We start from the raw sequence: 25,250 nt of genomic DNA, 5'->3' as shown, positions 1-25,250 counted from the left end.
TCTCTTTAATACATAAAATACACAAATTCTCAACATTTCTTTATTGTCACTGTAAAGGAAAATAACTTATAAAACCAGAAAGACAAAGGCAGAAGGGAAAAAAACACTAGTCTCCAATCTATAACATCTACCAGATTCCCAAACCCTGTGGTCTGAGCATCAGGCTGTAGGTGTGTGCATGGGATGGATGGGCACAAGGCAAAGCAGGGCAGAACTGCTCCGATGCTACGGTTTACGAGCGATGAATCCCACAGGTTAGAAACCAGCTGCAGCTATCTGCCGAAGCACCACCTTATAGCTGGATGAGAATCAGGCACCACACATCACTGGATAACAAGGATTGTGGTCTCCAAATGCTGCAAACGAGAGAACAGTATTAAGCTTTCGTGGTGTTGTCATGCAAATGCTGCCGAGTAAATTTATGGTAATTACAGTGCAATACACATCTGTACCAAAAAAAATATTTGGATAAACTGAATGAATTGGTTTTAATCACCCCCAATTTATCTATTAGGCACAAATGGAAAAGATGGACTCGATTCAAACTTGTTTCAGCAGCAGATTGTTTGAGGCAGATCCATCCTGCTTTACATATGTTGGGCTGCTTGCAGAGCCAGCAGTGTGTGAGCCTCTTCACCAGCCTGCACCCGGGGACACTGCAAGGGCTGTGCAAGGTCACCTTGTGGAAACCCAATGCCACAGTCCCATAGGGATCAGCACACAGAGACCCCCAAAGAGCTGAGAAAAGCCTTCATGTTCCCAACCCACCACTGCGAGGAGGCCGCCTGAGTTCAGCCTGTAAAGCTTTCACACAACCTCCTGTAGTAACCCCATCGCTTTTGGCAGCCTGTGGCACATCACAGCTCCACCCACATGCAGCACTCACACCACGAGGCAACAGCTCATCCCCCACGCTGACCAGAAAGCAAACAGAAAGTTAAATCAGAGTACTGAAACTGTTTTCAAACAGCTAGCAGTCTAAGAGCGTGCTGGTGAGAGAGGTAATGGGTTTTGTTTCAGAACGTTCAGCCCAATGCTGTCCTTCCTCTGCGTCAGAACCAACATAAGAGCCATCCCAGATCTTGGTTACAACATTAAATTTCTTGTGCAGAATCCACACAAATTCACACCTACATCACAGCCAGCAAAAACTGCACAGGAGTGTAAGAATCAGATCCGGAATTTAACACAGGTGTCATCAGCGGCCATAAAAAGCAATCCAAACATTTTTTAAATTCTTATAAAAAGATATTTACAGTAAAATTGTTAGCACTAATGCTAGGCTTTCAGTCCTAGAAAAAGGCAGTCTTTAAAGGGGCTGGCTCAGGTGCTCAAAACGAATCATACAAACACAGAACAACACATCAAAGACAGACAAATTCCAAAAGCATTTCAAGGGGAGGGGATACAGCTGGTTCTTCACGTGTTACAGTTGTTCATATTGCATAGCTGGAAAACGAGGTCACTTGGCTTCCATAACACTGCAACATTTGAGAAGGAAAAGGGAATTGGTTGGGGTGGAGGAGCTGTGGCTGCACCAGGAGCAGCGGCAATGGCCAAGCCCTAGCCCTGTCCAGCAAGCCTTAGGTCTCAGACACCAGCATCAATAAATGCCATTTTACAATAGCAGAGAATCATCAAAAGCTGTTTGCCTTGTAAGCAAGGAAGGTTTATAAAGCAATGTAAATTGGGGGAAAAAATTACCCAGCTTTCAAGTATATTCACCATTCATGACACCTAATCAACCCAGCAAGCCTCAGACTTGTATCTCTTTAGCACTTTTTGTGGGTTAGATTTTAAAAAACTCTTAATCTCCTGATAACATTTGCCTTTGCTCCAGCAACACTACAACTGAGATCAGTTTGGCAGCTACAATTGGCTATAACAAAGCTTTTTAGCTTTATGTTTCTTATGTTTATTTGAGACCTAACTTTATTTGAGACCTAACAAGAGACAGGCATGCTCAAATATACGTCCATCCTGTTGATTGATCTGCATCCAATAAGAGATGATAACAGACCAAAAAGCTTTGCCTATCCCATTTATGCCACATTCCCACAGGCTGCCTGCAAGGCACACATCTGGCAACCAGTTTTAGGGGTAAAGTCACTCCAAGCCAAGGCATCACCTTGCTTATGTCAGTGTCAAGATGCATCTCAGGACTCTGATATGAAGCCAGCTTCAGCCTGGGATACATTGCCACCAACTTCAACAGCTTTCACAATAAGACCAGCCATCAAAAAGAGCAGCATGTTATGCTATTATTTTGGCACATTTCACAGCAAATTGTAGAACCCAACATGAGACTTAAAGGATATTATAGAAAAGACTTATTATTATTATTGTTAGCCCTCCTCTGTGGGAGGGGGAGCAGCAAGGGTAGGCACTGTTTCCCCCAGAGGAAGCAGGCACCCATGGCACAAGGACCATGTCAGCTCAAACACTGAAATGTGCTTATTTACAGAACTAATGTACACACCTGGTAAAGCTGCACAAGGTGATTTAGCCTTAGATCCCTCAGAAATCGATTTTTAGGTATTTCTCTTTTCTCCTGCAGAAGTTTGCCTGGAGTGTTTTTGACAGATCTATAGAGAAAGACACCAGGAAAGAACAGCACTTTGTGCTGGTGCTCAACAGTAACACAAGAGATACGGTCCTGCAGGCCAGCTGCCCCCAACAGAAAGCCTCAGCTGATCCACAGGGAAAACGAGTGAGACAGGCCCTCACAAAAGGCCACATAAATCAAAGATAGTGAGATGGGAAAGAAGCAAAAGAAAAAAGGGGGATGGAGGGTGAGGAAGGGAAAAAAAAGAATACATCAGGAGAACATTTTGGGAGTCTACATTTCTGCACACTGTATGTCAGAGCTCACAAGGAGGCAAACAAAGGTATTTGCAAGTCAAGCATCCTCTTAAACAGAAAGCTCCGAGAACCTATGATGTAAGCAGATGACTGCATCACAGCTGTATCTAGATTTGCCTGTTTTGAATAATCATATAAATTCTTTCTACTAAGAGCAGAACACTTTCAGTACAGGGAAGATTAAAATAACAGTTACAATGACAGTGATTAGAGAGATCTCCGTGCTCTGGAAGCATTAAGACACTGCATGTTCATTACCATGCTCATTAACCACTGCCTGACTGACGGAGGATTCTCACTGTAGGTACTTTCTACATTAATGGCACCATAAGATCTTTCTTCTGACTTCTAAACGCTCTATTATGAAATGGCATTGAAATGCTGGACAGAGTTAGAACTGGGGCTTTCAGCACAGCTGGCAACGTTGGGGAGATGCAGGGGTAGGGAATAGTTTCTATTCAAGCAGTATTTGTTTCACAGGAGCAACAAACCCTGTCAGAGCAGCATGTCTTTTGTGGGGCTGAGAGGTCTGGTGTGGTAGAGTTGCTGAGATATCAGCCCTAGGGAAGGCATAGCCCGGCATATACAGGAAACAGCATTCATGGCAAGTAGAAAAATCACATGGTATTTATTTCCACCATACGACACGCGTTTCAGGGACACATACAGTAGTCCAGTGGCATGTACAAACGTATCACTGAGACAGTGCCACACTCAAGCCAGAGCGCCCTGTTCCAGTCCGTTCCTGCTGACTGCTTTTCTCAGTTGGTACTCAGAAGTTTCCACTGTCAGTAGTAAGGTCTGCCCTCTGGGTACAGTGAGAAAATAGTTCAACCAACAGTGGGTACGGAGCATCAGTAGTGAAGAAATCCAGAAGTGTTCATTTTTACTCACATGCCCAAACGTAGCAGTTTTGTTTCATACAAGAAATTCAGTGCCTGCAGTTCAAGCACCTTGTTTATCCCAGCACACTTGCCATTGAGAAAAACAGTTGATTGCACCATAGATAACAAGCAACACTTCGTGTCTAGCATGGAACATGTCCCCAGAAGGACTTTCGCTTTGCTATGCAATCCACCGCAGAGCAGATGATGTTTGTAACACAGCACTTGTCACATGAAGATGGTAACAGCAACGAGATGGGTCAAGTCAGAGGTCAGTCATCTTCCCAACACCACCTAGCTGGATCCACTTCACTTCTGCTCCTTGCAATGGCTTGATTGTGTGTCACAACGGTTTGTGAATCACAGCAACTCCTGTTTAAGAATGCACAGACACCTGTTACCACAAGAGCAGCTCCTGGTTGCCCTGTAGCTAAGACCATGCTGCAAGAACTAGCACCAGCAGCAAGCTAGCAGAGAGCTGCTTACTGTTTCCATGAAGGAATCCTCTACTGAAGACCAAATAAAGCATATGCAGATTTAAGATTAAAGCGTCAGGAGGCACAACCCTTACATTTATGAATGACCCGAGCTGTTCCCAGCTCTCCCACTTAAGTATTTCTATCTTTACCTGCATAACTTCTCCCTGTGCTCATACTGGTTGGCAGCAGTGTCCACTTGTCCGTGATGGGGTTGTAGTATTCCACAGAGGCCAAGTTGCAGGAACCATCATCTCCTCCCACCACGTAGAGGAGACCATTCACCGCACACACACCTCAAAGCAGAGCACGGAGTTAAACAGGCTAACTTCTGTCCCACATCACATTCCCTCATCTTCCATTTTACTTGTTTGTAATACTGTATACTTTTATAACTAGAACAACAGCCACATTAAAAACCACAGACAAATGCAACCAAGCACCAAAGACAGGCTTGTTTTGCTTACCTGCATTTCTTCGGCACATATTCATGTCTGCTACTTGCTTCCAGGTGTTTGTTCCTGGATCATAGACTTCCACGCTCTTCCTGACCAAGGGACCATCGTGCCCTCCTGTTGCATACAGCAGCCCACTGAGAACACCAACACCTGCCAAACAGAGCCCAGCACTGCCAAACGTACACAGGAAAAGCTGCACGTGCCTGGGTGTGCTATTGGATTCTGCACGGGCATCTCTCCAAGGCATTTCCAGAAGATGGGCTACGTGTGCTTCAGCATCACCCAGCACTTGGTCAGCTCTCAACCTAAGCCTATAGAATGCTGCAGCTCACCCCCCTTTATCCCTGTCTTGTCTGATATTTTCTGCCACAGGTCTCTCTGCATTTAGCCTGATTTTCATTTCCAGGAGCTCCATTTTTGTTTTTCCTGCTGCCTTCGTGCCTTCATCCCTTCGACACCATTTCTCTTTTCAGCAACCTATGGCTCACTCCAATTCTTCAGGCTGCCTCTGGGTTTGTTTTCCCGTTCTCCTCACCACTCCTTCCTCAAACTGGAGTAAAACAGAAACACGAATCTGAATTGCATCATGTTAAGCATGGCATTAGCCAGCAGGACAGCCCCCAGGACCTAAAAATGGTCTTGTGTTGATGATTTATAAAAAGACACAGAGTTCTGACCCCAGAGCTGTTCAAGGCACATCCCAGTTGATGGAGAAGTGGCAACTCACCCAGCTGGCAAGGAAAGCCTACCACATCTGAGCCCATCCAACCTGCTTTGCAACACCCTGCCATTCGACCACATTCAGCTGTTATGACAGATTTATACTTCAAAATAAAAAAGTCAGTAAGCTAATTTAAGCAAGTAGGAGAGTTAAAAGGCTGGGAACACTATAGCTTCTCCAATTGAAATGTCTCCATATATGTTGAGATGGGGGGCACAGGAAGAACTGTCCCTGCCCAGGGGACTGCCATTCCTCCAGCAGCACGCTGCCAACGCAGCCCTGCTGCCTGCTTTGGGGTCGTGGCAGGGATTTGAGGACACTCATCCTCACCTCCGCTAGATGTCAGCATGGGCACAGCAATGCTGGGAGCTCAGGTTCTCGTTTCCCAAGCTGTAGCAGAGCAGCAGCACTACTCTCGATGTGGCAGCTGGTGCTTGCCGGAGGGATGCATGCCAAATGTTTGGGTCACGACCACTTCATGGGCTCGGCTCAATTTGGGAACTGCAAGCTGCAAGGTTACTTGGCACATTTTTGCTCTATTTTGACATACTGTCAACAATGTGACATTTTCATTGTTTTCCTATAAGTTTGGGGCACATTTTATTATCAAGCCAATATTATAAACCTCTTCAACTGAATTAAAATCAACAGCACATGACCATATTTGCCTCAGCAAGAGCTAAAGAAAGTGCATTAGAGTGAGGAAAGAAAGACTGTGCAACCACCCAGCTCAGAAGGAAATCTTCATCTGAAGATTATTTTAAATGCAATGGATAGGAGCTTCTATTCTTGTTGGAGATGAACAGCCACAGAGAAAACAAGTGCCAACCTGACCTACTATCACATGTGAGTTAGAAGCCATCAAGACTTCCTTTGTCATGTCCTTTCCTCTGATCTTCCAGATCATCAACTCTAGGCAAAGGTACACTAAAACCTGGTTAGCAGTGGCCATCTGAGATGAATTATGTTGCCCTGACTTGGTCCATGTGTAACCCAGTGCAGACGATGTGCTGCACTTGGAGACTCAGGAAGGATCCAAAATGAAAATGCATCTGACAGCTCCCGAAAACCAGGACCAAGAAGGCAGTGCAGCTTGACTTCCCAGTGCCCAGCTGAGCCTGCAGCTGGCAGTTTGAAAAGACGACTCTCAGCATACAAGTGAGATGCTGTTACAGAAGCTACGCAGCAACAGTGAACATTATTTCATTAATACAGAAATTAATTTCAATTTGGAAGAGTATAATGAAGTCAGGAAAGATGCTGAGAGCTTCCAAGCAATTACGGCTTTTTCCCTCATGAGAGGGGGGCAGAAAATAACAGACTGCACTTGTCAGCTCACTTGCCAAAACACATTTTTCCTTTCCTTTCACCAAGAAAGGAGAGCCCAGTGATTAATCCCCCTTTTAAGAACACACCAGAGCCAGTACCTGCACCGCTGCGTCGAGTGCTCATGTCAGCTACGTAGGTCCATTCGTTGGTGGCCGGGTTGTACTGCTCTACAGTACTAAGGCACTGGCGAGATGCTCCATCATAACCCCCCACAGCATAGAGCTTACCTGCAAGAGACACATGTTGGCATCAGCATCATGGCTACGACTGATGTGTGATGCTCCTACCATACCTGGCAGCCCTGCTGAGGTCAGATCCTAGCTGGGAAGGTCCTAGCAGAACTGCCTAAGCCTGCTGGCATGTCTGGGGCAAACCCTACTGAAAGGGTCTGAAGCAGGATCACAGGCAGTGGGACTGTTTGCTTTTAAAGCTGTCAGCCAAGACAGAGAACCATCACTACACAACAGATTCATTAGAAGCCCAAAGCCCTGAGGGTTTTCTGCATGACTTGCCAGCCTAGGAGATGAGTCAATACCAGAGCATGTTTTTCTGATCAGCATTTCCTCCTGTTCATGTGCCACATAGCAAGGTGAGCTGACAAAGGTAAATACTGTACATTAATTACAATGTCACACGAGCAATAAATTTGCAACAACCTCTTAATATATTACCTCTGTGGAAACATAAACCCAATTTTGAAGATCCTAGGACAAACCAGGACAAACCAAAGCTGCTAGTACAGCTGAGGCCACTCTGTTCACTCATGCCAAGTGACCATGACACAGAAATCCTGTGGGACATAGGACAGTATGTCTGTGCTGTGCGCTTCTTCGTCACGCAAGACTCCCAACAACAGCAATCATCTACAGTCTTACACTTGATACTTTGATATTTCAGGGCTTCAAAGGTAAGCATGTGGTCCTGCCTCTGTGGTCACAGCTTCACTCACAGCCTCCTCGAGCTCTTGTTTGAAGCCACTTGTTGTTATCTATCAACCAAGGCAAGAGTGCCAGACAAAGCAGGACAAGATAAAGTTCCCAGGTTGGCATCAATTCTTAGATGCTTTCACTACTCACAGGCATCAATCATACTCAGATGAGCACTGGGGGTAAATTGCTTGCTGCAGTTGGTTCCCTCACTATTACAATCAGCTTTCCTTCTCCATCACACAAGCATTTACTATCGTGAACTCCAACACATGCAACACTTTCTCACGCTTTAAACAAAGCAAAGCAAAAGGATTTCATATGCATCCAGTAGAAAACAGTTCATAGAAACATATTTCTTAGGTACGTATCAAATATTTGCTTGGAATTCAAATGACCAACCCACTACAGCAAAACAAACCACTATCAGTAGCCCAGCACTCCACAGACACATGAATGGGCCAATTCTGAACGAGATGCTTATTTATAGGAATATGCAGACTTAGCACAACCCCCACGCATCATTTTGACTTCACCTCATCCTCTTCTTCTCCCAAACACTTCACACATTTCCCATTCAAACCAAGTGAGTTCAAAGCAGAGTACACAGCAAGCTTTGTGCCATTGGCTGCTCCACAGGGTACTAATTGGAAACGTACACCATGCTAAAGAGAAGGTCAAACAAGAACTTTCCCTTGCTTCAGAACTGATTTTGCTGAAGGTTTCTACCTAAGTTGCTCTTTCTCCTGGATGCAAACCAAGCTGCTTGGTTCCAGCTCACCCAGGCTGGCTGTTGGCACCTCTGTGCCAACAGGTACTGCACGATCCCTTGCAGCACCTGCTCTGTTCACTTCACCTGCCCCAATATCAGCATTCATAATCATCAGCCCCTGTTCGCTTATGAACCAGAGCAAATGATGCTGCGTGTGCCCAAAAGCCTGGTTTTAGCATTCCTGCCAAACCACCAGCCTGGGGCTGTGGGATGAACTGTGCTCCTGTTCCACCACTGAGCAGATTTCTTGTGATAGCTGCTCCATCCACACGCTGTCTGCTGATGGCAACAGTGCACTGCATAACATTGTTTGCTGTCATCAGAAGCAATGCAGGAAGAATAAGAATTCAGAGAAACCTGCACACACCTAAGAGCATTCAGAGAAGGCATGGGTTGGTCTGATACAAGCCTGAGGCTCTTGGAAAGCAGCACACGGTTTTTCACTTACAAATAAAGGAGAACTAAAAAAGCTGCAGCAATTAGGTCTGATAAAACAAATCTTTACCAATCAAAGACAGTGTAGAGAACAGGTCCTTCAGTTACTTCCTATTGCACTTAATCACTCAGGCTTCTGTTTGACACTGAAACGTTTGCTCGATGGAAATGGCTGATGGTTTTCTTACCCTCCACAACTCCAACTCCAACACTGCTTCTTCTTGTGTTCATGGGAGCCACAAAAAACCACTCATTGGTTTTATAGCTATAGGCCTCAACTGATGCCAGACCTAGTTAAAAAGGGGATACACAGGTTTTCTAATTAAAAAAAAGAGAAGAGAAAAAGATTGGTGTTGCACTTTCATCTGCCTTCCACCTCCACCCAAGCCCGTAATTCCCCCCACACTCCTGAGACCCAATTTTCCAGTCCCTTTTGTTTCAAGCTGGGCACACCACGTCAATGCCACTTCTCCAGCAGCTGGAAAAATCACCACATGGTCCCTTACCCTGGGGCACCAAGGTGGAGCAGAGTCCAGATTCCAATCCCAAAGGTTCACATTCTTTCAAGCATTATAAAATCTCTATGCAAAGGATTAAAAATTACCCCAGAGCATTCTGTACTGTACTCATCACCAGCTGAAATAGCTACAGCAGAGATGTGAAGCTAAACAGTTATATCAACATAACTCCCAGACAAGCGTACCCCATAAAATGCTCTGTTCACATTTCATTCATGTTGCTATGCAAATTTCAACTAAAATCAGGAAAAATCCCTTTTTAGTCAGAATCAGCATGTTCATATAGAGAACGAGACTGAAAAAATCATTTCACTAAAGAAAAAGAAACTGGGTGAGATACTCTGCAATTACTGAAGGGTCAGAACGTGCACGTGTTTGGTACTGCACACAGAGCAGCCACCCAGACTCTGGCAAATTCTCTACAAAATTATAGAAGAATTGCTCTGGAACCTCACTAAAGCTCTGCAATCTCTGCTGGGGTCTCTGAAAACACTGCTTTGGGTCAGGCTTTTGTTCAGTCACCTACCAGTACTGCCATCAAAACCGCCCACTGCATACAGGAGATCATTGAGCACAGCTGCACCCAAAGTGCTTCTTCTTTCCTGCATGCTGGCTATGGATGTCCACTGGTCCTTCACGCCATCGTACACATCAACAGTGCGTACCCTTAGGGATCCATTAAAGCCTCCGACAGCATAAACATTGCCAGCCATAAACACGACACCTGATAAAGGAGGAGAGACATTTTATGGAGGTTTTACAAACAGCGGAAGAACCAAGTATTATCAGGTGGCTGCCAGGGTGCTTAAGGCAGCAGGGAAGAGCAGAATGTGGGCAAGTCTTGAGCGTTTTCTGCAGGTTAAGAGCAGTGGAGCCAAGTATGATAAAATATACGTGTTGTAAGGATGGTGAAATGCACATAAACACACGGCAACATAAGGCACAGATGGATTCAAATCTGAATGAAACATTTTCTGGAGTCACAGAGGACGCCAAATGGTGATCCACATTCACATCTACATCATATCTTCAGGAGAATGCTCCCAGCTTTCAGACTCCCTCTCTACTGACCCTTAATAGACTGAGAGGGCTTTACTGAGCTCCTCTGATTTTTCACTAGGAAACCACAGAGAACTGGATGTTTATGGGGATAGAAACTATGAGGGGCAGACAGGCAGAAAGCAAGCCCTGCAGTGTGCAGGGTATCCACCTGAACACAAAGGGCATTCGTCCAGGGAAAGAGGAAAAGGAATGGCAAAAAGAAAGCTGTTTGAGGATGGAAGCACAGAGGAAGGCTGAAGTGATGACTGAGGACACATTCATCTGGCTCTGAAGAGCTGGACACAAAGAAAGCTGCAGCAAGCTTTCCCATTACCTGCTCTACATCTCCGGGAGGGAAGCTCAGCAACCTGGTCCCACCGCTCCTCCTCAAAGTCATAGCACTCCACACTGCGGATGGCTTTGGGTGCTTGCCCGCCGACCACAATCATCACCTGGAAAGGGAAAATGAGAGCTGGGCCACCTCAGACATCAGCCTGGGCAACTGCTCTCTGAACAGAATACAGCAGCCCCACCCCAGCCTATAGCAGCTGCCAGCCAAAAGCTGCAAGCCCACCGGAAGCCTCTGCAGAGTTACTTCAGTCAATCCTTCAAAAGAAAAACTCGATCTCCATTTTAACGCACACTAACACACACAACCCCCATTAACCCTTCCTCACTGTTTCCCAAGCAGGCAACCTGCCCTTTTCCCCATGAAACACAGAATTAGTTTCCAGCAGGGTGTGTGCAAGGCTTGTGGCCAAAGAATTTTTAAGCGAAGATGATCCCAGAGTAATTTCCCCAGCCAGCCCAGTGTTCAGTATCATTATCCCCATGATGGTGCTAAAAATAATCAATGCCACTTAACAAATTAAACCTGCCAGCTGTATTGCCACCTGCAGGGAAGATGTCACTTGGGGAAAGCAGGACTTAAGACCCAGTGCTGCTGGACTGCAGAAGGAAGTAGGTTGTCAGCTTCATTAAAGCCTCTGGCTGCTACATGTGTTTGATGCAAGTCTAGTAATTAAACCTTAAATTCCACACAGATAGGGAAGATCTATGTGAAGCTACTCAACAGTGAATCTCAGGAACCCGAGAAATGCTCTGCTGTGACCACATGCAGTGCAGTCCTTCACAAACCTGCCCTGCCTGCTGCCAGCCCTCAGCTCTGGAGGGCAGCCCATAGCCACGTGCACAGGCAGCATCCGAACCTCTGGCATTTACAAACAGCACTACCTGCACTTTGGTCTGAACACACTTCCTTCTGTCCCTCCACCGCTATCAAAAGGGAGGATTTGTTCCTGTTACCACAGGAGCAAACACTACGACAACCTGATTTTTACAAGGCCACCTGAGCAGTGAGTGAGATAAGGGGGCTTCAAATGTAGTTAAAGGGAAGATGATACTGGCATCAGCCTCTACAAGGCACCTGTGGGCAGCTGAGGGGATGAGACACCACTTGAGGTCATGAGATAATGAGCTCAACTCCTGTCACAGTTGCCACAGAAGTCCAGGACTAGACAATGCTCTAAATTATTTCAAGAGTATAAAAACAGTGAACTGCTCTAGAAAGACAATGTGACCTTAGGAGGTAAAATCAGCCTAAATTAGCAGTCTGACCACTAAGTGTGCAGCAGGCTCTCTTGGAAAGCTGCAGAGCCTCACATGATTATAGACTTAAGAGATTTCACAGCAGGACCAGCAGATGAGATGAAAGTTTCCTGGTAACCGGATTGCTAGGAGAGCATCACCTTCTCCCATTTCTTTATAGTTAAAAAAAAAGAACAACAACAACAACAAAAAAAAGAGTTATCAGCCCCACAGAAGATCTGCGTTGGTACTCGTAGGTCATGCTATTAGTAGATGCTGAGAATCTCTTCAGTCACTGACTCACTAACTTTAATCCTTGCACAAGGGTCACACAGCCCTTCATGACCCCAAAGCTTCTACCCACAGCCCTTCAGTGCCTGCAGGAGGAGCAGACAACGTACTGACGTGCTCTGCAGATCCGCGATTTCTTGAGACCTTCCAGAATGTGAACACGTGAATAATAGAGATTTCATATCCACCCACAAACCAGACTCCCTACCATTTGTACTTAGAAAAATAATACACCGTGCTTTTGGCATCTTACAGTCGCTGAAATGCTCACTACCAACTTCAAAGGCACAATGACCAACTGCATTTATCTCTGGAGCATGGGTCAAACAGCTTCTGTTGTCATTTTCTCCTCACTAACAAAGTGGAGCTGAAAGCATCTCATGCCTCCAGGATAAACACAGGGAGTAATGAGGATTATTTATTCAGTAGCTGCCCCGAGTTTATTGGAATTTGCTTCAGACTTCCTGCTCACACGTCTGGGTGCCGCTGGTTCCTGCTTTCCTGCCTTCTGATTGCAGAGACAGAAAAACAACAGGCAGCAGAGACAATGTTCCTCAGCAAGGCTTCAGTGCTGTGCCACATCCAGCTCCCAGCAGCTGCCTGCAGCCCATGGTCAGTGACACTCAGGCCACAGCTCCGGGGACACAGCCACTCCCCCCAGACCACTCACGGCTGAGAAAATGTTTTAAGAGCAGAGCGTTGTCCCTCGAGAGACAAGGGACGATACTGAGAATTTGCCTTGGTTTACTGAACTTCATCACATACCCACAGTGGCATATGCAGTGCCAGAAGAGGCAGGAAAGCAGCTCAGAAGTACTGCGAACTGTTTGCAGCCTATATCCACTTCCACACAGGTGACAGACACTCTCCTTCTGCAGCAGTGACTTCTGCTCTTCTTTCACAGGCTGATGTAAACTCCTGATGTCTTCACTGACTGCAGTAACACCTGACCCCAGCTGATTTCAGCTCGTGTCTGCAGTTCTGCTCAGAATCAGATGGTAACATTTTGCCTGAACTAACCCCTGGTCTCCAGCAGCACCAGTTATATGATGACATGGCACATTCCCCAAGCAGTCCCTCCCCTGCTCTGCTCACCCAACACAAGCACTGAGGATTGGCCACAACACGGAGCTCGCATCCTGATCAGGGACTTCCTCTAATGGGCTCAGAGAGATTGAAATGCAAACAACTCAGAGTTAGAAAGCATTGTAAAAGCACATAAGCTCCTTTCAAAAGACAGAAAATGCCACCAGTAACATTGTGTGAGGTGACACAGTGACATCTTCCCTCCCCTGTTTGGAAGGGAACTTGGCTTACCTTTGGCAGGCTGACGGGAGTCCTTGGCTTTGTTCTGGGATTCTTGATCAATTGCCTTTGATCCAGAGGAAGCAAATGATACTTCATGGCCTCGATAAGAAAGTCTTTACATGTGTTGTTATTCTTGATTAAAGCTTCTTCTTCAACTGTCTGAGAGCATGCATACATATGAAAGGTCATTTAAAGTGAAGCACTTGGTGGCACAGGTCACAAGGAGCACAAGAAACCAGAATTTCTCTTCCAAAGTACCGACGCAAAAAGTGCAGAAGACAGATAGAGAATTCCAGCCCTTTCCAAAGAAACAAATGCATTCACATCCAAGCTCCCTTTCTTCCAGAATCATTAAAGAGCAGCAGCTCTCCCTCTATTTTATCACCCTCTGTCAGCCACCTAATATCTCAACAGAGGAGAATTCAGCAGGAGTCTGCATATAAAATGAGTAATTCCTCTTTTTGAGTCATAATTTTTAAGAAAAGGCCATATCTGTTCCTGCATCAGAGGATACAGTTAAAAAGGAAGAAAAAAGACATGCATTCATCTTCTGTATATCAATTTTATTTCTGTTGCGTTGACTTTTTAGACAGAAGATGAAAGCAGAGCAGTCTAAAAGCCCACATACCAACCCTTCTCATCTCATTATCAAGGCCCAGATCCCAGGAATTATGCTGTCAAGAACAATCACTAAGTCAGACTAAGAGCACATCTCCCCTACCATCACACAAACCCACCTCCACAGAGCCTGCTCCTGCACAGGACTCTTCTTAAGCCAAAATTATCACACATACATTATAGAGAAAACCATGCAGCCTTGTACAAGCACTACCTGAGTGTTTTCAGGGCAAAAAATCCCAAGATATTTACTTCTAAATGCTTCCACCAAGACTGGCAGGAGCTCAGCTCCTAGCACTGCTGGGCAGAGCACAGGTCACATTTTACAGGGTTTCTGCATGCATGAACACAAACACACACACATTTCAGAGTCCACCCACTTTTCCCTTTTATTCCTCTGTTGACAGACTCTGCTTCATGCCAAATTAGCCATCTCAGAAGCAAATAGCCAAGCCACTGATTAAGAAGCTTAAGTGCAATATTAATTACTTATTTGCAGACTGACCTGTACAAGATAATCTCTGGGCAAAAGAGGGAGGCGAACATGCTCCATCAGTTTAGCCATGTGCTCTAAGCGAGACTCCTTCTCGTAATTTATCCAAGAAATAACTGCTTCAAAGACCTACGCAGATAAAACACAATGAATGTAGAGAAGAGAACAAACAAGCCTGCAGTCACCTCACCCACATCAGAAGCACTGCGTTTTGCAATGTTGAAGGAGATGCAAGATCTCTACCATACAAACAGATGAAGAAGCGGGGGCAGCTTGTAGCTAGCATTATCACCTCGGTAGCCAAGAGGTGAGCTAAGCATGCAGGTTAATGAGCACCTCCCATCTCGCTGTGCTGTACCGCTCACTGAGCCGAGCATGTGTCCAGGACAATCATACACCTCTTCTTGCACAGAGCTCCTGGAAGGCAGCCAGGAAACTTAATTGGCCTTTTGACATTTGCACTGGGCATTATTCATGAAATCAGCCACAGCGATTACCACCGATAACGAATAGCCCTCCTGGAGGAGCCAGCTCGAGCAGCAAGTCACTGTGCTCACCTCTCTGCTTAATCGACACACCACGTCCCCCAAAATGAGAAACCCATAGGACAGATCTAAAAATACCCAGATAAGGCAGGCACAGGGAAACAAGGGCAGGCAGGACAGCAAGGAGTGCAGTCTCAGCTGTAACACAGCAGGATATTGATCTCCGCAGTGGAGAATCCCAGTGTCCAAATGACAGCCTGACACTCAGCTTGCATCTAATGAAAAATTAGAGCTGCGATCCCACTCTGCTTACTGGTGAGGTCCTGGCAGCATCCCCCTGCACAGCTGCCCTCACCCAGTGCCTGCCTGCCTGCCAGGGTCTCCCCATGGTAGGGGCAATCTGCAAAGAGACTTTTCTCTTCCTTCCATCCCTCCCCAAGGAACCATTTGGTTTGGGAACAAGGTCAGTAACTTGACAACAGGAACGGAGGGCACCACCTGGCTCCTCAGTTGTTGCAGCAAGTGCATCGCAGGAGGCCCTGACAGACACTCACACAGAGGAGAGGCAGAGCAGAGGGGCTTCCTTCTCTTTGCTGAACTATGCGCTTAAAAAAAACAAAGTGAGCAGTAAAGCAAGAGCCTCATTTCCTATGCCAACAAATGCTCTTGGTGAACTGCTTGGAATTCAGGAAGCTGCAATAGGATTTCAGCAAGCAACAGGGAGCCCGGTAATCAAACCCCAGCGAACAGCAGAGGAAAATACTGCAGAAGCTTCAAGTGTTTTCAAATGCAAATAAACAAACAAACAAACAATTTCACTTTGGCTACAAGGCATTTAAAATGGAAACTAGGTTGTTACGAGATTTTTAATTGCAAATGAGCATGGAAGAAGCAGAAAGCAATGTTTAGCCCACAAACATGCTGGCATTAACCTATTCTGCACCAGCCCAACAGGGCAGTGGAGCAATTAATCCAGGTACAGAGGACCACAACGGCAAAACATTCTGAAAGGAAGGTAAAGCAGCAGAAGTGTATGAGGAATTAACCACCTCAGTGCTGGTAACAACACAGAGGTAGGCACATACCAACACTCCCCTGCTGCAAATAACTTTTTGTAGTCGTGATAGCCAAGGGATGCAAGTGTGCCAAGAGTAAAGGAATACAATCTATCAAGCCAATTAGTATCAGTTGAGGGATGGCAGAGGAAGGAGAGAACACATACGTGGACCCGAAGCACTGTAACAGCAATGCTCTCCCTACCCCATGCTGCATTCTGGCTCTGCCAGGGCTCAGCTGTGACACAGAGAGGTGAGGATGCTTTGGCAAATGCGGGGGACACAGCAAATACAGGAGCATGAAGACATCTCATGAATTCTGGTTGGGACAACTTAGCCCTCAAACAATTGAGGTACTTACTGTATTTTGCTGCGTGAAAAATAATTACCTACCTACACATGGATGTATATGCATGTACAGGTACAGATACATTACTGACATCAGCAGATAGGAAAACTGCTTGTCCACATGCTCATCCATCATACTGAAGCTAATCCAAAGCAGCAGCATGCTCATCTGCACTCAATTTTCAGCACTTCTCTGGACTCCAGCACACATTTCACATTTATGTTCAAATCCTGTTCCCTGCTTATCTCCTGTTATTAGCATGCTGTTTTGAACATGCAGCTTACGCTTCTATTTCCTTCCACCAATTTGCACATTCAACGTTTAGAACCAGGTAAAGAAATACTGGTTTTGATTGTATAAAGTGGAGATGAGGGAGTGGGCACTTTGATTTCTCTGGGCTCAAGGCCAATAAAAAGCTTTTTAACAATGCTGCAGAAAACTGGAATAAAATTGTTACTAAACGTGCACTTCTCTTTGCAGACAGCTTGGCTCATGCAAAGCAATTCTGCCAGGAGTTCACGTGGTTTGTTTTCCCCTTCCAGCCCTGCGTGAGCAGCAGCAGCACGCTGCTGAAACGCCTCCGTGCTCCTGCTGTGCTGGCTGGGATCTGAATGAGGTCTACGTGCATCTACACCTTCTGTGCTGCAGGTTTTCTGGCAAGCTTCGTGGCCCATATGGGCCCAAGTACAGACACATCTGCATGGAATGGGCTGGATGGGTGTGCAACTCTGGAGCACAGAATGGCTGCCCAACACACTGGGGTCCAACCCCACCAAAACAACAGGCATTCACCAGAGTGCCCAAAGGTCCAAGGCAGGTAACTCCCAAGCTCTCCCGTAGCCCCTACAGGCATTCCTCTTCCTGTCCCTGGGGCACACACAGCCAGGGAGACTCACCAGCTGCCATTACCCACTGCCCCCACTCCTATCCAGCACTGCAGACTGCACGAGATAAGTTCAACATTTTGACCACAAAACATCAGCCACAAGCGGTTTATTTCTCTCTTCCATTAAAAGAGCTGACGAACCAGGAAAACTTTTTGTCCTTTTTGGTTGTGGGCTTCTTTTCCTTGTTCTGTTCAAAGTGCAACAGAAGGCAACATTCCTCCCTGGCCTACTGCAATTCACCTATTTTTGAGGTTTTACAACAGGTAATATGAGCTTTGCACCAACAGCAGATGAGAGGTTGGAATTCAGTTCTGTCCCCCAGGGCTTTTGGAAGAGATATGGATCAGAGAATCATTACCTTCTATAAAGAACAACCAAGTGAAGGTCATTTTAATGTGGTTTAAGGATTCGCACTATTTTTAATTTTCCTTTCATGAGCTCTGGTGGAAAATGGCCCCTAAAGAGCATAATGTGAGAACAGTTTCCAATGTAAAATCGAGACACATTCCAACACTCTTAAACGTTGCTATACAATTTACTGTACCTTTTCTTCAGAGGAGACTGTGAGCTTGTCACTTGATATTAAACTGCAAACCTGGTCCAGACTAAGGCTAAGAAATTCTTCTCCTAGCATCACTTCGGGAAAGTGCTGCTCTGTTCAACAGATGAAAAAGGGGAACAGAAAATTATAATGATTTCGGTCAATGGAAGGACTGCAGCATTCAGAGAACCGCTATTATTACAGCTCTGAGCAACCAAGACAAACAACACACTGCATCTGAATGGTGGCACAAGGAAAAGAAAACAGTTGCAGAGGAGGTTGAGAAATGTGATGCTGTTTAAAGTAACACAAGCCCCACGAGACTCTTTCATAAATAACAATAAATCATAAAGTAGAACTTAATGTTCTGCAAAGCCACAAAGTTCCTTCCAGGGGCAAATTTGAGTACTGGTAACAACTGAGATAACTGTCAGTATCTTCCTTAAGAAAAGGAAACAACCCAGCTACCCTGAGAGTCAATTCTTACCCATTTCAACAAGCTAGACAGAATCAAATCTGCCCAACACTTGGATGAGGGACTCCAGAAAGGGTCCCTGACATATGTAGGTATTCAAAGCAAAGCCCACTTTTAATATGTATCAGCCAAGTACTGCCAGTTTGGTGGATACAGGTCAGCAGCAAACAGTTAGGGGACCCAGAGCATCCAGCTCCACCTGTGTGTGCAAAGGGGCACACAGACAGATGGGCAAGAGTGGAACCTCACCCCCTACACACAAATGGCATCAGATCTCCTTCTCTCCTTCTAATTTTTTCTGGACATGCATGAACTTCACCTTCCTCCTCCAAACCCTCATCACCCACCTTCCTGGGCAGTTTTGCCTCCTTCCACTTAGACTGCAACTGCACAAGTTTCTTCTTCCTTTATGCCTCCAAATCCCTCCATGCTGTAACTCTGGGAGCCACTTAAAACACAGCAATTCACATCTCTGCCTGTAATGCTAAACTGGAAGAATTCAGTTTGCAGTACAGATCCAAAAGGGATCATCAAATCTGTCACGCTTTACATCTAACCAAAAGGCATTTTCTAGGAAAGAATTTCTAGGTCAAAATGGCCATCAGCCACTTGCAGGCAGTTTTAGTTTTCCTATAATTTCTTACAATTTACACCAATTTAATCTTGCCATTTGCCACATCCCATTTACCTCTGATTGAAACACAAATCTTGAGCTTGGAGCAGCTCACACTCATATACCCAAAGAGCTCCATTTGCAGCGGGATCTGCCTCTTCTTTTCACCTCTGTAAAGAGCTTTGCCTGCCAAAAAGCAGCTCTACAGGGACACGAGTGGGCACAACTTCCAGAGGGAACCTCCTTGCAGGACTCACCCAAACAATGCCTTCCCCAATGCTGGTGCTGCAGCAGACATTTGGTTTCTCCAGCCACAGACTCCAGTTAACCCAATGGGCACTAAAGCCCAACAGCTAAGCCAAAGGTTCTGACCAAAAATATCGGCATCTGGATGAAGCTTAATATTCTGTGTTATGCTGGAGATCACATACAAGATCTACAGATCTCTCCTGGTCCTAAATGCTTGAAAAACAGGAAATGCTCCTGACACAGTGATCTGTGTGCACCCTGACTTCTGGACACAATCTCCTATTCATTCTGGATTGGCATCTGGAAGCAGAAAGATATTTGATCTCTGTTATATGTTGGAAGTGAGAAAAAATATTTAACTGATTTTAATAAAGTAACTTGTGTCTGCTTCCACCAAGGCAGCTCCTCTGCCTACTGAAGTTCTCCCTTGGCCAGAACCAAGCACTGCCCAAGTGACTGAGTTCACAAACACACTGACTCTTGAGCCTGGAGACTTCTGCCTTGGATTAAGGCCATTGCATAAACAACACAGCAAAAAGAATTTTAATGACATTTTTATTAATGGAGTTCCATTAACATTACATGGGCTACTGTACTAACTGGAACTTATGAAGGCCAATAAAACAACAAAGCAGACTTTCTAATTGCCAAACAACCAAATAAATATACAGTGAATGCACTGCTTGTTGAATTAAAGATTAAACAGGGCCTGGAAGCAAGGATAATGAGATACTACAAGCAAGCCTTTACACAATTAACCATTCCTTCCAGGGTACCTTTTCCTCTAGGGGATAATACAGCCAGAGCAGCTGAAAAGATTTTACTTTTATTTGCAGGAGAATAGAGGAGGACTCAGTGAGCATGTTTTTATTCCACTGAGCCTACTTATGGCCCAATTAAGGATAAAAACCACACCAAGGAAAACGTTGCAGGACAGAGCAGGTGCTCTAGGAGAAAGCAGGTGTATTTTTGCCTATGTAAATAGACAGAAAAGCAGAAAAACAAACTGAGCAGAGAAATCCCAAGCAAAATTCAAGGGCAACTCTCCCAGAGGAGACTGGAAAGTGCAGAGGAGCTAAAAGCACGTGCCTGCTTGAAACAAATTCACATTTACAGTGTAGAGGAGGAACACTGAAAGCCACTGCCTGCACCTACTTACTGCAACCAAACACCCACTAACAAGGAATTAAAGAAACAAGAGTTCATCTACCCATGGCATAAGCTGCCATCGCTCTGCAGACCAGAGGCTCAAGTTGCACAAGAGTTTGCTTCAGATGAGTGTTCCCATTCCCACCCACAAGATTTAATTTTGCCTGCTGACAAATTTTCACAGAACGCACAAATCCCCCAACCACAGCTTGCTGCACTCAGGAGGCAGCATGCCCTTTGAGAGGGTAACAGGACATCAAAGGACATCAACTCTGCTGTTCAGCAGGAAGCCAGAGAACTAAATAAGAACATAACAAGGAACTACTCTGTGGGCTGGGATACAGAGTTTGGAGTTTCATTTGTTGGGTTTTTTGTTTGTTTTTATTTTGCCTCCTTGTTTCCCTGCCACCAAACTACGTTTCATGATTTGCAGTATCACAAGGAGTCAAAAAAATCAATAACACAATAAACAATTTCCTTTGCTGGTCTGATTCTAGAAGCATGATGAGACCAATATGAACATATTGCTCAAGCTACAAGTTGCTGTGCCTGCAAGCAGGTTTAACTTGACAAAGGAATGACCTTCTGCTCACCTGCGTAGGCATTTGCCTGCTGCAGCAGCTCGGTACATGCGTGCACATCTGCAAAGGCTCGAATTCCAAGGCAGTTCGTGGGATGCAGCTGGGACTGAAGAAAGTCACAGCAGTTTTTTCTAACATCCATCAGCTGCAATAAACTAGCAGCTGGCAGCAATACCTGGAACAAGAAGAAAGGAAAACTGGAGTTAGCAACAGAGAAAAATTGATACCCAACTTGCAAAAGTTATATGCAATTCCTTCTCCAGGCAGAGAGGCATCACTGTGGATGCTGCAGGGTGCCCAAACTGCCCCACACTAGAAAGAGGGATTGCAGCAAGCTTGAGCAGGTTTTGGTGACAGCAGAGCTCTCAGGAAAAACGTGGTCAGCCATTCAAATCAACAGCCCAGCCCCATCTCACCCCCCACAAAATGCTGTGGACACTTCAGCGCTGCTCATCTGCAAATGTGGTACTGCTTCGTACCTACAAAATCAAAGGCAGAAACAGAAGACAAAACTGGATCAAGAATGCAACATCCGCTGCAAAGACCATCTTGGATGTCAGTGAGCAAGGATAGGAAGTAGAGAACAACGTGGGTCAGGATCTTCCAGCCCGTGACATCAGCTACTTCCTCTCCTACGTCTTACAGCAGCTGTGGACACTTCTTATCCCAGCTCTTCCGCAGCTCTGCTTTGCACATGGCCTTCAAATTGGGCATCTGTGCACACCATCTGAGCACAGATTTCCGGAAAACAAAAACAACCACCATGAAAACCCTCTGCATCAAATAGCTGCTAAACAAAAAAAGTAGGTCAGCAACATTCACCTCCCTGGATCTCAACGCCAGAGAAGGGAAGAAGCCCTCACCTCCCCCCATACTCCCATTTCCCATCATGGCAGGACACTCATAGCTTGCCCCAGGTGTTTTTTAAGCTCCTGGCACATTCCAGCCCAGCTCTGTGTTATCTGAGTGCTGCCACCAGCCACTCCAACAGGCAACAGTAAACAGAAAAAGAAAACAATTAACCTGGGAGCCCATTTTGGCCCAAGCCTCTTGATGCCAGGAGGAGATTAGTTTGTGGTTTTGATTAAATCAAGATAGCAAAGCTCTTGTGGTTTTGGAACCTAGCTGTGAGCAACTTTCTATCTGGCTGAACCATCTCCTATCAGCAGAAATGTGAGTGCCTGACCTGCCTACAAACCACCCACGACGAAAGCTTCCTCCACACACACCTTGTCCATTAAGTATGCAAATACAGGTGGGCTGTAGAGCTCAAGTGTTTGGGGGTACTGCCTTCAGGAGAGAGGATGCTCATCATTGATACTCATGTCTAGAGCTCTTTGGACATCCCAGCTCTCCTACTGCAGCTTCAGGCTGGCTGGGTTGGCAGCAGGGAAGGAACCTCACACCACTGCACTTATTGCAAAATGAGCATTATCATATAACCCTTTAAAAGTAGGATAAAAATAGCTTATCAACAGATGAGAGGATTTTCTCTTTCTTATTTCCCAGCTAACATCTCACCACTCTACTTGTTTTGTTTTTTTTTTTTACCAGGGAAGGCAAAAAGCAAGCAAAGGATATCCGCTAGCACAATGTCTGTTTCCTTTAGAAATAACAGGAGGAAATGCCCTGCCTAATCATACAGCAGGACCCAACTCCAGCCTCATTAACACCCAGCCAAGTTACTCACTTGGGTCTGAACTCGGCTCCTAGTATTTGAACACCAACCACTGCAAGCAATTTGGAGCAAATATTATTCAACCTCCTTACCAAATGCAATTGTCTTTTGTAACTGTACCTAAATTATGTGTTGTACTACTGAGACTGATTTCTTTGCTAAATAAATTATGTCCAGAACCTCATCTATGGCACTGAACAGCAATAACAACCTATTTCTCTAGCTGTGCTCTCTGCAGACTCCGTACCAGCCTCACATTTTACAGAACACTGTGCCATTAAATACTTTCATAAACCTTTGATGTCTCCAAACTAGAAACATCTTTCAGCCAAAAGTGATCTGTGTTGCTGTAAGGTTCTTTCAACGTTCAGGGCATTAATGCTGGACTTCAGAGCCTGAAGTTAGCTTGCAGGTAACCTCAGCAAAGAGGCAACCCACAACATTTCCCCTCTGCAGAGAGAGGAGAGAGCACTTCCCCAAGGCAAGGGAGATATTATTTTAAGCTGCTTTGACAATATAGTCAAATTGGAAGCCAGGAAAGGTACTGGCTGTAATCCTCAGCAGCACATCCAGAGCCACAGCTGGGATCGCACATCTGTCCAAACAGGGAGACAGCTCAAAGAGGAACTCATGAGCAGAGAAACAAGCAGATTTTGCATCTGCAGGGCAGGTTCACCACTCAGTTTTCATCATATAACTCTCCACTGCACATGGAACGTGGGAATAAAATGACATTAGTGTCATGTGGCTTTTCAGTGTACGGAAGGCAATGAGCCTTTACCACTCCCTGGTTGCTACCACATAGGGCTGAGCATGAACAACAGTGCTTCTGCTGAAATGCTTCACGTGGGTGAAACAGCCAAAGCAGCACACGTGTGGGATCAGGAAGCCACAAACCTCCAGGAACAGGCATAAGAAGGGATATAAAGGTAAGAGAGAAAACAGGGAGGAGCTAGCAGCTTCCCTTCTGATCTACCTTCTCCGACTTCACAGAGAACAGCTGAGCCGTTTCTCAGTAAGAAGTGAGATAAGGAAGCAGAGGAACACCTGCCAGGCTCCAGCACAGCCCCAGTGCCACACGCACAATCCAACCTAGAAGACTTCCCGAAGGCATAGGAAGCACAGCAGGCCAGCAGAGCTCAGCCTGCAGCTGAAGGACTGCAACGCTCCAGGAGAGCGATGCCAAGCACGGAGCATTTGCAGCAGAGAGAAAACAGTCCCAGTTCATTGCATTTCCTAAAGCTGAGCTCTCTGCCTTACCCTCAGCTTGAACCTACTGTCGCTTTTGAAGCAGGCAGAAGGAAGGGAGATGAAATGACCCACTTAGCACCCCTGTACTGCGCCTGTACTGAAACTGCATCTGCCTCAGACACTCTCCTTCCTTTCTTTTGAAGTCTTTAAGTCTTTGGTAAACCTGAGGTGCAGAAGCACGCTTCTGAATAGGAAGTGCTATTGATTCCAGCAAAGCCTTATTCCTCTTTTCTCAAGTCATTTTTTATTATGATAGCTGTGTCTGCAAAGCTGACAGTTTCAACATCTATTTCCCCCAGTAAACCGATTTCCAGACATCTCTTCATTTTCCTTTCCATCTGAGCCATGCCTCAGACTGCGGTAGCAGACAAGGACACACCATGCATACGGTACCCTGTGCTTCATCAGTAAAGATTTAATTGTGAAACCAGGTTAATCAGGACTTTTCCCAAGGAATTGTTACAAACCTAATGGTAACGACTTTCTTAATTGGGAGGGTAATTCTCAGGCTGCCTGCTAGTAATTAAGTGTCATTGGTAAGAACGGGTATGACATGCTAAAGAGAGACTGAATTCACCATCTATAACTCTCCTGGACATCTGCAGCCCAACCAGGGCTTCAGTGAACATCAGTGAACTTCCCTAATTCACTCCTATCAGTTTTCCTCACTTCTGCAGAAACTGCACAGCACAGCTTTTTTTTCCCCAAACAAATTTATCATGCTCCACATTCAAATGAACAGTATGTGTCATACATATGATACAGGTGTATTTCCATCTATCCTCGATGCGGGGTACAACAGAAAAGGAAGAGAAATTCCTGGATGGATTTTCCTCAGACTACAGCACGATTCCAGTGAAGACAAATTCCTCCTCTGCTCCACACCTTCCAAACAAGTGAGAGTTTAAATCCCAGATGTGTTCTGAGACAAAACACCCAGTACAGAAACCCTTCTATTGTCTGTGATCCCTGAGCCATCCCACTGCTGACTGTAAAACCTCTCTGAAAATGAGTTTCCAATACATAAAGAAGAGCTGAGCTGGTCAGGCTGGCTCTCACCTGTGTTTTAAAATAAAAGAGGGGAGGTTTAGGTTAGATGTTAGGAAGAAATTCTTCACTCAGAGGGTGGTGAGGCACTAGCACAAGCTGCCCAGAGAGGTTATGGATGGATGCCCCATCCCGGAGGCACCCAAGGCCAGGCTTGATGGGCTCCTGAGC

General features: G+C 45.5%; 1 protein-coding gene across 3 annotated transcripts in view; it reads right to left on the bottom strand.

Moving 5' to 3' along the window:
* Positions 1–25,250, bottom strand: part of KLHL3 (kelch like family member 3) — a 34,822-nt gene continuing 9,572 nt past the window's right edge. Inside the window, exons 1-12 of one of the 3 annotated variants that reach the window (XM_019620449.2) lie at positions 21,583–21,604; positions 21,116–21,278; positions 18,040–18,149; positions 14,732–14,848; positions 13,618–13,767; positions 10,757–10,874; positions 9,908–10,105; positions 9,052–9,153; positions 6,829–6,957; positions 4,690–4,830; positions 4,375–4,518; positions 1–4,118 (exon numbers count right to left, since the gene is read on the bottom strand). In XM_019620449.2, the coding sequence (XP_019475994.1) occupies positions 4,090–4,118; positions 4,375–4,518; positions 4,690–4,830; positions 6,829–6,957; positions 9,052–9,153; positions 9,908–10,105; positions 10,757–10,874; positions 13,618–13,767; positions 14,732–14,848; positions 18,040–18,149; positions 21,116–21,245 (1,368 nt within the window). In that variant the 5' untranslated portion in view covers positions 21,246–21,278; positions 21,583–21,604 and the 3' untranslated portion in view covers positions 1–4,089. The other 2 variants (XM_010719083.3, XM_019620448.2) reach the window with 2 other exon arrangements.

This window comes from Meleagris gallopavo, chromosome 15, assembly GCF_000146605.3.
Source record: "Meleagris gallopavo isolate NT-WF06-2002-E0010 breed Aviagen turkey brand Nicholas breeding stock chromosome 15, Turkey_5.1, whole genome shotgun sequence".
In the NCBI taxonomy this organism is placed as follows: Eukaryota; Metazoa; Chordata; class Aves; order Galliformes; family Phasianidae; genus Meleagris; species Meleagris gallopavo.
Note: the sequence above shows the minus strand (reverse complement) of the source record. Positions and strands in the feature narration are given on the sequence as shown.